The following is a 12,946-nucleotide window of genomic DNA, read 5'->3' as shown; positions in this document are numbered from 1 at the left end:
GGGGAGTCGGTCCCGAACAGCCAAAATTTGCAAAACCTTCATCCTGAATCTGACCCATTTGCATCACTATGGATAACAAACAACATTGCCTGAGGCCCCAAGGGGTTTGGCATAGTGGGGTGGGGCCTTGGTTGCTAGGCAGGCAGTCAAGGTTCCATTCTCATGGGCATCACCCTCTATGCAAGTCAACAAGTAGCATAGGCTCTGGGGGCACGACGACTGTAGGTATGGCAGGCAGAGCCAACACAACTAGGTCTTTGTGAGGGTGCGGTTTCTTCGGGTTACAACAAACAACAACAACAACTACGCCTTCATCACAAAACAATTGGGGTCGGCGCTATGAACCAATATGAGAATTTCTTCGGGTTATAAATCTAAAAAAAGAAAACATCACCTGAGCAAAAACATGGCAGGTTTTCCCAAGAACATGGCATGCAAACCAAACAAGTATCTTATCTTTTATTCCTTTCAAATAATATTCACGTCAAACAGAAGATGGGGAACCTTCAACAACAGAATGATGAGCTTTACAGAAGCAGAAATCGTTGTACACATTACAAGTTTATTGGTTTATTGCAATCTCCAGTGGAGACTCCCCCTTGTCCACAACAAATGTTTGAGTGACCTTATGCTGATGAAAAATCTCCAGGCTGTATGAACCAAGGAAACCTCTAAATCTGAACTCTCCCTGCTCATCAATGTGCCCATGTGCGTGGGACATCCACTCGTTCTTGAGGGCGAGGTACCTCCTTCCAGCTTCATTGATATCACCTTCAGCATCGACCAAGTACGCATTGTCCCTGCTCATAAACAGCTCCCAGAATCCCCATAGCACGATCCCCTCCACCGCTGGATGAGCATAGCTTTCACGAAGCATAACCTCCAAATCATCAGCTCGTATGTACTCATTGATCGATGAAACGTCAAGTTCTGTAAACCAAATAGGAAGTCCAAGGATGCCGAGTTTATCCAATGCAGAGCGGACGATGGATCCAACAGGACTGTCAATGTGACCCTGTAGTCCTATCCCTCCAACTGGTGCACCCTGCTCTTGAAGATCAAGTACATGCTCAATGTACTTCTCAGGAGAAGATCGCGCGTCATTACCATCCTCTACGTGGTAGTCATTCACAAAAAGCAAGGCTGATGGGTCCAGTTGATGGGCTGTTTTAAACATGTATGGCCTTATGTCCTTTCCCAATCTATCTTGATAAAATGATCCGTGCAACATTTCATTGTTTACGTCGTAGTGTCTGAACTTGTCTTTGTATCTTGAGAGAAGACCAGTTAGACGATTCTGAACAGCCGCCCTCAAGTCGTTATTGTTCAAAGATCGGATCCATGGTTGAACAGAAGATTCCACTTCCCAGAAGATGCAGTGGCCTCTGGTGTCTATACCATGGCTTCGACACAAATCCAAGAGCTCATCTGCATCCCGATAATTGAAATTTCCTTGCTGTGCCTCTGTCCAATACCATTTCAGTTCATTGCCAAAGACAGCCCAATTGAAATTCTTCACAAAGAAATCAACAAAATCTTCATTGTCCATGTTTGTCCTATTGATGCATGTCCCAAACGGAAAACTGTTTTGGATCTGTTTTACTCTTACTATAGATCCAACCAGTTCTGAGGATGAGAACTTGAGTATGATATCACGCTTTCGAACCTGTGAAAACAACACAGGTAACATCATGTCATAAAAAATGTCTTTTTCAAATGGAAGTATAAATCCAGCAAAGCATCAAGTATTAGGCTTTTTTTTCTAACGTACCTTATCAATCTGCCTCTTTAGATGTCTAAATCTTGATTCTCTGTCAACAGAAAATATTTGGAGTCCTGCTACCATTAAATCAACTCCTGATGCAGGGCCTTGAATGTACACCATTACTTTTGATGGCTGTTTCTCTATTCTAAATGAACCCCCAATTTCAAACCATCTATCTTCACTAACCTCAACTTGGCCCCCATTTACCCACTGGCCATCTACACCCAAAGCAATATTAACATTCTGAGGACCATTCACCATAGACCCAACATGAACCCAAGCAGACACTTGATAAGTCAAGAACAATTTCACTTTATCTGTGATCATCTGAGCTGGCCCCATCCAGGTTTGTGTCCGATTGGTTACAAGGATATAGGAACCACTAAGAGGTTCATGTGCTCCTAGAGACTCCCTTGCCATGGGAGGGAGCAAATGAGGTGAACCAGTAGAAACAGTTAGTGTACATGGACCGAGAGGGAACCATCCATTCAAACCATTGGTCAGATTGCTGTTCTCAATTATGTTGACTCCATAAGCAGGATTCTACAGGAGAATAAGTTGCAGGAAAATTTATTAGCTCAATATTTGCAAGTGCTGATTCTGCTGAACAATATCATTTTGTAAAATGATGAAGATGAGCAGTGCAGGCAGGTCTAGACTAATCTGAGAGTTTTGCATTTAAAGGTCCACAATAATGCATTGGGCATGAATGCAGGCAGGAGGAAAATGTATGGAGAGGTAAGTCACCCTTGCCAAAGTAACAAACCAAAAAAGAAGGGAAGTTAACTCCAAACATTCTACCTAAAAGTCACATATAACAGTCAAAAGCAGCAAAGAAATAAATAAGTCCAAGACTTAACCACATTAGGTCATTCATAAATAGAATCAATTTTCCTCACAGTTCTTCACATTTGGCAGACAAGGAATGACTACATTATTAAATAGTATCTTTTGATAAGGAAGCAGTGCATCTTTTATGTCCATATGAATCATTTTTGTTTAGCAAAGTTGGGGTCAACTCCCATGAAGTTCAAACCCAAGACCATCAGTTATGATAATGCAACCTCACCATCCTCAGGCCCACAACAATCAGATGTTAAACACTGAATATTATCCATATTGCTCTCTCCTGTGGAAAATCTAGAAAATCAGAACTCCAACCATCCAGCATCATTACTAACTGCTCTTTTTTTTTTTTTGAGAGAGAGTACAAGAATGCTTAAATGTACCAACTACCAATAGACCAAAGAAAGACTTAGATGACATGAATGGTAAGTCACTGCCAAATACATCCAATGAACTTCCAAGGATTATGCACGTGTATTCCTATTTTGAAAGATCAAAGACAACTTGATTGAATTTAGATATTCATATTAATGGAAAATAGTTGATCAAAATTTCAGTGGGCATCTAGTGTTGTGAGCAGAAGAAATGGCATTCCATGAAGAAGGTGAACCTCATAGAAGCAAGAGGAACGATCCATTTAGACCATTCTTGGACTTTGCCATGCAATAGGAATGCAAAAAAACATTCCCAAAAGTATCTTAAATGGAAAATTCATTTTATGCAGGCATCTGTTTTTGTGTCTTATGCTCATATTTTCACTGAAACAGTAGACAGTTTTGCATTACCAGAAGTATGAATATGCAAGCAGGCAAGACAAGTCCCTACACTGCCTATTAATATCTAAAGCCATAGACCTGCGTAAAGCTTCAAAATGTGAACTTTCTGTACTTCATCCATAAAAACTTTCTTATGCTCAACGTTATCATGTGCACAATCAATTTATTTCCAGGAAGATTGACATTCTTTAATACATATCAATGATTTTAAGATCAAGTCATCTAGACAAATACAGTTTGAAGCATTGACTCATATATGCATTTAGGAATTCATTTATTTGAACATACCTCCAGTTTGCAACTTCAAATATACTTCAAAATACTCTTCTGGGTCTTTCACGCAAAGACTCCTCTGAGTATCTAATTCTATCGGTCAGCTACATGTCACATTTGCACATGCATCCCACCAAGCAGAAAAAAGGTAAGCATCTTGAACATTTTGTTCCATACTCAAGTGACCTCTTATCCTTTAGTGCAGTCATGGATAACGATTATTGGCAAGCTCTCTTGCCCAGAGCCTTTTAGCAAAATAATATGTTGATTTTATGGATTGGACTAAGTGCATATAACAAACACCATTTTGTTAGATCATTTTAAATCTGTGGAATCACCTTGGAGAAAAAAAAACAAGCCAAACCGTTCAATCAATTACGAGATCATTTCACCACTATGATCTGAATTGTTGTTTCCCAGTAACCCACATAAATGTCATTTAGCCAAGTATCTGTTAAGAATACCTAAACGAAGTAGTTTAATGAACTCAAACCAGATAGACAAATATGTCTTGGAATTTAGATTTAATGCACTACCTTCAAATATACTATACAGTCATACAAGATCCCTCAGCCCGGAGGAAACCTCTTTTCAGATAAGGCCATTGGTTTCTCCAACCAACATGCATATTACATTGTTATTTTCAAGGAGAGGATCTAGACACCATCTGGTTCTCAAGAACAACCGTTTGACATTATATAGGATATCAATGTTTTCTTGACATTGATGCTTCTTGACCAATCCTAGCACCAACTGCTAGGATTTGAGACCATACTGTAAGACAAGTCCACCAAAATCTTGTCCCCTTAAGACAACTGAAATAAGAACAGACTTCCAATCACGGACACCCATTTAAAATCCTAGTCACTATAGAAGCCAACATGAAATACACCCTGTATATAGGAAGCAGGACGAGGGGAAGCAAGCTACCTCAATATTCAATCCATATTCACTGCATCCTTGACACAAAATTGACATATTAAACAGACCATTAACAATACTAATTGATCTCTGATTTCATGCCCATGGATGACAAAACAGTTTCTTTCAGAAATTATTTGCATCTGAATGAGGACTGACCGTGCATCAAACTGTATGCTGGAATGGCTGCTAGTCTCACAGAGCTAATATATATATATATATATATATATATATATATATATATATATATATATATATATATATATATATATATATATATATATATATTGTTACTTAGTTAATAGTAACATGTAGCCATGAGGAAAGATTTAAACACAAAACTAATCACTACATGAAAAAACACTGAATAAGGTACAATATTAACTTTTTAAGGCAATGGACATTATGAAAAAAAAAAAATTAAACCAGGGTTAACAGTTGCAACAATCGTTTGTATGTGCAAACAACTTAGCAACTTCCAATTTTTTTATCTTTTGTTTTTTGGTCCAAGTGATCCCATGGATATGATCTACATGTTTTTAGTGGGAACCGGCTTTCGAATTGCCAGAATCCAACCTGTGTACAGGTTTTTCTGGCGATGCAAAAAATCAATGGTTGTAAATGCACCAAGTTTTTCCAACTCAAAAAGACATGTTTTTTCATCCAGAAAACATGATCCAAGGGTCATTTCCCACTAATTCGAGCGTGCTGAACACATCTACGAGGTTAGATTGAGTCAAAACAACTTGCATCACGAGATCCCAACTAGATTGTACCTACAATTGACTGTATTAAATATAAACCCTTTAACCATCACAGAATTGAAACATGAAGTTACTTTTATAACACTGGACTATATCATCTAAGGGAACCTTCACAGTGAAACAGCTACACCAAAAATGGATAAAATGTCTAGCCAATATAATTTATCAATTCTACATTCTTTTAGTTATAGAACCATTTTCCATCCAATCATTTATAATCAAAAAAGGCTAGATCATGTGTGTTAGTGGGCGCGTGTGTGTGCGCGCACACACGCATGAGAGAGAGAGAGAGAGAGAGAGAGAGAGAGAGAGAGATTCACAATTAACTGACCTCAATGACGGGTGGAAGTGAAGGAGGTGGTTTGGCAGCATGTTTGACGACTAAACTATTTAGAAGGATATCAGTGCCTGATGGTGGTCCTTCCAAATATATAACTGCTCTAGAGACTGCACCATTCAAAAGAAACTTCCCTTGCAACTGAGTCCACTCCTTATCTGTTGCCTGTGAACTACACAAGGAGCATCCTTCTCCTTCAGTCCAAAGTACTCATTATATCACAATTCAAATGAAATACAAGGACCAACAAACAGAACCATATCTCGCTAACAGAGAACAAGTTCAGAAAGATCTAGAGCAAAACAATAAGTGCTACATCCACAATGCAAGGATGACTAGGTATCCCAAGACAAACTAACGAACAGATTCAACAAAATTCTTACTTGGCAATGCCAATGTATTGTTCCCGTTGGTTTGATTGTTGAACCCACAATGTTGCTCGAACATCTGCACTGGAAGAGTTCCCAAATATTCGAACGACTGCAGTGACCTCATAGGCGAGCTTCAGCTGCACACGACCAGTTATTTCCTGTTGAATTCCATTCCAGCTCTGAGTGCGCTCAGTTGCAGAAACAAAGGCCTTTCCACTCAATGGAAGAACTTTCCCATCTCCCATGGAATCATGTAAAAGGATCTTGCAACCTCTTCCAGACCAATTATTAAGGCCATCTTCAAACCGAGGATTTAGTATAATGTTTTCATCCCCATCATCTCTAAGACCCTCAACTTCTTCCTTTAGTATAGAAAAGAAGCACAGCAACAGTTTTAATAGCCAATCAGTTCAATCAATGACAGAAGCATGTAAGCTACAACTTCTAACAACATTTTACTTCTTCAATTATATCCATTATCAAATGAAACTTCTAGAATGCGTGCAGATCAGATGCAGACAAGTTTTTGTTTGTAGGCATTACTGCAAAAATATTGCATTCAAGTATAAACAAATGATCACGCATTCTCTTGATAGGTAATTACTTATTTCTGCCATTGGGCGCTAAAATTTTTCAAATTACCCACATCATCATGTAACACAATTAACAGAAAAATGTGAAGATCAAGAAAAATAATTTCAGGAAGTTACCTTAAATTCCTGGCAAGAGCCAGAACAAGCAAAAACATGTAAATGGTCTATAAGCAAATCAACGCCGGGATCAGGCCCTTCCAAATATACAACCACCCGCGTCGGAACGCTCGTTAAGGAAAACGTCCCTTCCACCTTAACCCACCTCTCTCTAGACGCCTTGGTGCTGCAACAGGGCAAACACTCACCACCAAACTCAACGGAAACACAAATCCCATAAAAAAACACAGAAAATTTTGTGGGTACCTTCCTATGTATACAAAAGTTGGCGAGGAACCCGAGTGCTCCAATCTGAGAGTAGCTTGGACACGGGATTCATGATACCCACGTACTCGAACAGAGGCAGAGATGGTATAGCTGGAACGAGGGGAAACTCTTGGGGTGATGTCCTGTTCTAGACCCTGCCAAGAGTGGGTCCGATTGGACACAACCGCATAGGAAGTTCCTGATTCAGAAACAACTCCTTCAAGGTAACCAGATGCCTGTGATACCACATGCCCATGGCAGCAATTTGGGTGCCAAAACTGCAGGCCTCCTGAGAAGTCATGGTTGAGGATGATGTTATTGGCCATTCAAACGATGACAGGAACAGAGAGAAAATATAAGGGTAGGTGGGTTCACTGCAGCAGCAATGACTGTGAGATGCCGGCTTGAATCAGAAGAACGGGCACTGGGGGACTTGGTTGATAGTTGAGACAGACTTTCCTTTGAGTCTCAACGCATATATATATATATATATATATATATATATATATATATATATATATATATATATATATATATATATATATATATATATATATATGTGTGTGTGTGTGTGAAAGAATAAAGAATAGAGCAGAAGAGAGAGAATCAGTCACTGTTTGAGAGGTTGTTGGTGGTTTTGACCTTTGAAACGAAGAGGGAGGGAAGAGAGGTACCATCCTGCTGATGTAATTAGATAGCCCACTTTGGGAAGTCAAGGTGCCTGGCTCTCACTAGATTTGACCGAGGAGTATTTTTCCGGGGGATCATCTATGGCTTGACCAAGTTGGAGTTTGGAAGCAGCCGAGTCCATCCCCTTAAACTGTTAAACCAAGAGTGAAAAAGGTTGATTTAAGGACCTCTATAGTTACATCTGTAGGAACCAGGGTCCTGTTGAGCCCCTCTATTGCATCATTTTCCATATCATCTATAGAAAAAAGTTTAGTTCATGACAATTTCATAATCGCCTTTTGTTTGTTGAGAGATTCAAATTTCGTATTGTCATAGTTCATATTATCTTAAACTTAGTCCTATCAGGTAAACACAAAGCTTAGAAAGACTTTAAGTCTGTCTCAACGAGCCGTGATGCCACTCAGCTGGGTGCTATACAGCTAGTCTAGCTACAGGCAGAAATCTGTAGGTAGGGGTAGTCTTGTAAATTTTGGTAGTGTGGGGCCGAGGGAGGAGTGTTATTGAGAACCACCCCAAGCTAGGCAAGCTTGTAGTACATTTCAAGGTTGGTTAGGGTGTCCTCGCAATTTGCTGGACCCATTTTTATCTTGTGGCAACTGCATTGGGAAGTAACTAGATGCATTCCTCCTTTCCAAAGCAATGTTGGTGGGAAGCAATTAGAGTCTAAGGGACCCTTGTACAAGTGAAAACCACACCTTATGATTATTATTATTGTTATTTTTTCTTTCTCAATCTCTGTCAACCGAAAAGAGCAAGCGGTATCATACTAACTGATTAATAAACAAAAAGATAGCCTATCGTGCATTAGCCTTTTTAGTCATCAGGGTGCACAGAGAGTGAGGCTTGTGCAAAATTGGACTCTTTAAGAGAGAGAGAGAGACCAAAAATGAAAAGTAAACCACAGGTTAAAATCTAAATTTTTTGCCATGATAATTGAGGTTTGGAGCAAATATTTTGGATGTTAGATATTTTATGTGAGCCTACCTACATAATTAATCACTCATTATAAATGAATTAAGATGAAGGTCCATATAAAGTGATTTTATATGGTTGGACCACATGACATTGTAGATACTTAACGTGCTTTATATGTTGGTTTTTTATTTTATTATAGGCTGGATTGAAAAGAAGATTATACGGTGGTTACAATTAGGTTATGGTCTCCAAAATCATATATAGTGTTGTTCTCTTTTGCCTTTTCATAAAAAAAAATTATCTTTTTTTCATTAAGTTTATAGAAAAAGAAAATGTCACCTATAGAGGTTTTGAAAGATTAGACCCCATTAAGATTTTTCGGTGCAACGATGGATTCGGGTACGCTTCTGCATTATGCTTTATTTATTTTGATCTTTTCAATGATTTAGCATGAATAAATTTAAGAATCAAAAAAGATGTTTTCCCTAAATCAAACCCAACAATTGGTATCAAAGCCTTTTGTTCTTGTTAAATCGTTGAAATATTTGATTTTACCATTGTATAATTTTTTGTTGGGTCACCGAAATCTCATCGGATTCGGTTTTTCCTCATTGACCGTTGATATTAAGGGATATTAATAAAAAAAATTTATTATTGCAGTCAACAGCGTGGTTAGAGGGTTGATGGGATCGACGACCTATCGTAAAGGGTGGCTCACCCTTTTTTGGTGGTTGCAGGCCATTAGATGGCTTGTCGGACATCGCTCGGCTTTGTGCAGGCATCGTCGGGTGCCTGCACAGGAAAGCAGTAGATAGGGAGGACCGGATGATCCTCCTTGATTTATTGTCGGATACGGAATGCTCCCTTCTCCATCCGGCGACAGGGTGCAGGCAGTGAAGGGTCAGACAACCCTCCCCACACCGGCAGGCAATGCCGGACGAAGGAAGGGCCGATCTGGCCCTTCCCTTAGGATTCTGACGATCGGAGGAAAGGCCGATCTGACTATTCTCTTAGGATTCTCATGACCAAAGGAAGGGTCGATCCAGCCCTTTCATTTGGTTTTCGACCACTAGGAGGTGCCAGCTGGTCCTCGGTTGGTCACCCTCCGACATCCGACGATGGTGGTCTGGGACCATCTATTCGCCCTAGCCACCGTCGGGTGACCAGTGTCTGACGATAGTGGTCTAGGGTCGGTTGTGCGCCCCATCAGTCTGTGTAGGGACCGACCCAGGCTGGGTCAGGTCTGACTTGACCTGCAGGTTGGGTCTGGTCTAACCCGATCCGCTGGTCCTAGACCCCTTCGCATGTGCCTTGGAACTCATAAAATAAAGAAAATTTAAGAATTTTTTTATTGTGTCCAAGCCTATCAGATATGTCATTTGAGTCTTTGTAGTGAGTTGACTTCGGATATCTTTGACCTAATTTGGATTATGGTTTTATTTTTTTTATTCATGTGCATGTAATCATATATTGTATTTGAACTTTAGTATTCTTCTTTGGAATAAGGGTATGATATTCTAAAATGAGTTTATTGAAACAACATGTTACCAAAGTAACCTCTCTTTTGAAGATTCACTTGTTTGGAATATTATGATATTCGTATATTTGAGATTCATACGAATAGTGATTGGAAAAAAGGAAGATTATTATTTGGCCGAGCTCAAATATACTTTCAGTAATAAATATGTGATGATTATCAAGTTTTTCATATAAACAATGAATTGGTCCAACGAAAGACATGTTGTTTGATAAGATTAATTATTCATGTTTGATTACTGTAATAAGAGTACTACTTTCAAGTTGACATTTATGTTCAAAGACTAAATGTCAATGTTGTGTTGGGTATCTTGTGATGAGGTTCACCATAGTTTAAATATGTCAATTAATGCTAATGTATGTGAATATGTATATTAATTGTGAACTTATTGTGGTTTGTTTTATTTTTAATTCAGTATTTTTTTTTGCTTCTACAATATTTGTAAATAGCATAAACTTCAAAAACTGAAAAGAGAACAGTATGATTATTCTTGGGTGTATGAATTTGGATCTTGCACTTTGAGAAGCTCTCACAGATAGGAGTTCCACTGAGGATAAAAAAATCCATGAGAAGTGGGATCGATCCAATCATATGAGTGCTATGATCATGAAATATGCAATTCCAAAAACCTTCAGAGGCGCTATGTCTGAAGAGGTTAATGACAAGAAGTTTCTTGAGGAAATTAAAAAATATTTTGCTAAAAACAAAAAGGCTGAGACAAGCACTCTCCTTTTGAATCTTGTTTCAATAAGATATAAAGGTAAAGAGAACATAAGAAAGTATATTATGGAAATGTCTCATCTTGCTTCAAAACTAAAATCACTAAAGTTAGAGTTGTCTGAGTACTTACTCATGCATTTAGTTTTAATATCTCTTCTTACACAATACAGTCAATTTAAGATCAGTTATGACTATCAAAAGGATAAATTGACTCTAAATGAGCTTATTTCACATTGTGTAGAAAAAGATGAAAGAAAGAAAAAAGAAAAGACAAATAGTGCTCACTTGGCAGTTACCTCTAAAGACAAATATAAGAAAAATAAAAAGGATAAGAAAGCTATAGTGGACCCTTCATCACAGAAGAAACGTCAGGATACAAATTCCAGTTGTTTATTTTGTAAGAGTGAAGGTCACATGAAGAAGGATTGCACCAAATATCATGTTTGGCAAGAAAAGAAAGGTACCTTCCTTACTTTAGTTTGTTCTAAGGTTAATTTAACTTCTATACCCAAACATACTTGGTGAATAGATTTTAGTGCTACCACTAACATAAGTGTGTCTATATAGGGTTACCTAGGGATGACAGTGCACCGGGGAAAAGCGAGGCTCCGCTCCGCCTCGCCCCGTTTGAACCAAGGATGAAGGACATGAAACAGGGATGAAAGTTAAAATCTATCCCCGTGCGGGGATGGACTTACGCTTTCCCCAGCCCCACCCCATCCCCATCACGATCCCTACCCCGCCCCATCCCCAATCCTTCTAAAGGATGGCAATAGATCGAGGAGAAACGGGGCCCCGCCTCATCCTCGTTTGGACCGGGGATGGAGGACATGAAACGGGGATGGAGGCGTGGGTGGAGGTTAAAATTCATCCCCGTGCGGGGATGAAGGCGGGAGTAGAGGTTTGAATTTTGAGACAGGGTGAGGGTAGAGACCTTGTCCCCTGCCTCCGCCCGGTCCATTGTCATCCCTAGGGTTACCTAAGTTGTCAAACGCCAATTGATGCTGAAAGATTCATCTATGTGGGCGATGACAAATCAGTTCAAGTTCAGGCAATAGGGACTTTTAGGTTATTATTAAAGACTGATTGTTATTTAGATTTGAAAGAAACACACATTATCCTGTCATTTAGACGAAATTTGGTTTTTATTTTTGTATTAGACAAATTTTTTTATTTGGAAATAGTCAGTTTAAGTTGTTTCTTAATTTAAATCTTATTGGAACTGGTTCTTTATCTGTGGTCGATAACCTATATTTACTTAATATTGTTATCTCATATCATGAAACCTTGCATTCAAGTTCACGTGGTATAAAACAAAAATTAGCCAATGAGAATTTTGCTTTATTATGGCACAAGTGCTTAGGTCACATTTCTAAACAAAAAATTGAAAGGCTTGTGATAAGTGAAATTCTTGATTTCCTTGATTTCACTGACTTTCAGGTTTGTATTGAGTGTATAAAAGAGAAACAAACAAACATAAGGAAAATAGGTGCTGACAGAAGAACAGACGTCGTAGAACTTATTCATACGAATATTTGTGAATCATTCCCTACAGCTTATTGGAATGGTTAACAATATTTTATTACATTCATAAATGACTATTCATGTTATGGGTACCTATATTTGATTCATGAAAAATCTCAGTCACTGGATGTGTTCAAATCATTTAAGGTCGAAGTTGAAACTCAACATGGAAAAAGGATTAAAGCCGTCAGATCTGACCGTGGTGGTGAATATTATGCTAGATATGATAGATCATGTAAACAACGTCTAGGGACATTTACTAAATTCTTAATAGAATACAATATCATCTCACAGTACACCATGCCAGGCACTTCTAGCATGAATGATGTGGTTGAGAGACGAAACAGGACCTAAAAGGATATGGTAAGGAGTATGAATTGTTATTCTACTTTACTAGAATCTCTCTAGGGAGAGGCTCTAAAGACTACAACTTATGTACGAAAAAAAGTACTAACTAAAGCAGTAACCAAAACCCCATATGAAATATGAACATATAAGAAGCCTAGTATGAAACATTTTCATATTTGGGGATGTCCAGCTGAGGCTAGCCC

At 38.7% G+C, this 12,946-nt stretch overlaps 1 protein-coding gene across 1 annotated transcript; it reads right to left on the bottom strand.

Annotated features, from left to right (window-relative positions):
* Positions 1-433: 433 nt before the first annotated feature.
* LOC149841604 (endo-1,4-beta-xylanase 1-like) lies at positions 434-7,335 on the bottom strand. Its single transcript, XM_090002174.1, has 6 exons — positions 7,010-7,335; positions 6,764-6,929; positions 6,066-6,415; positions 5,677-5,854; positions 1,772-2,308; positions 434-1,666 (listed from the first exon to the last, which is right to left on the bottom strand). The coding sequence occupies exons 1-6, from the start codon at positions 7,333-7,335 to the stop codon at positions 563-565; spliced, it is 2,661 nt and encodes an 886-aa protein (XP_089858300.1). The 3' UTR covers positions 434-562.
* Between the last annotated feature and the right edge of the window lie 5,611 nt (positions 7,336-12,946).

The sequence above is a fragment of the Nuphar pumila genome, chromosome 3, assembly GCF_984573655.1.
Source record: "Nuphar pumila chromosome 3, dmNupPumi1.hap1.1, whole genome shotgun sequence".
NCBI classification, from domain to species: domain Eukaryota; kingdom Viridiplantae; phylum Streptophyta; class Magnoliopsida; order Nymphaeales; family Nymphaeaceae; genus Nuphar; species Nuphar pumila.
This window is presented reverse-complemented; position numbering and strand designations above follow the sequence as displayed.

Bases quoted from the DNA above. Each gene is read 5' to 3' on its own strand.
- LOC149841604 (XM_090002174.1), bottom strand. From the start codon at position 7,335: ATGGCCAATAACATCATCCTCAACCATGACTTCTCAGGAGGCCTGCAG. The intron at 6,930-7,009 runs GTACCCACAAAA...GCCCTGTTGCAG, and splicing joins ACTTTTGTATACATAGGAAG to CACCAAGGCGTCTAGAGAGA. The intron at 6,416-6,763 runs GTAACTTCCTGA...TCTATACTAAAG, and splicing joins GCTCTTGCCAGGAATTTAAG to GAAGAAGTTGAGGGTCTTAG.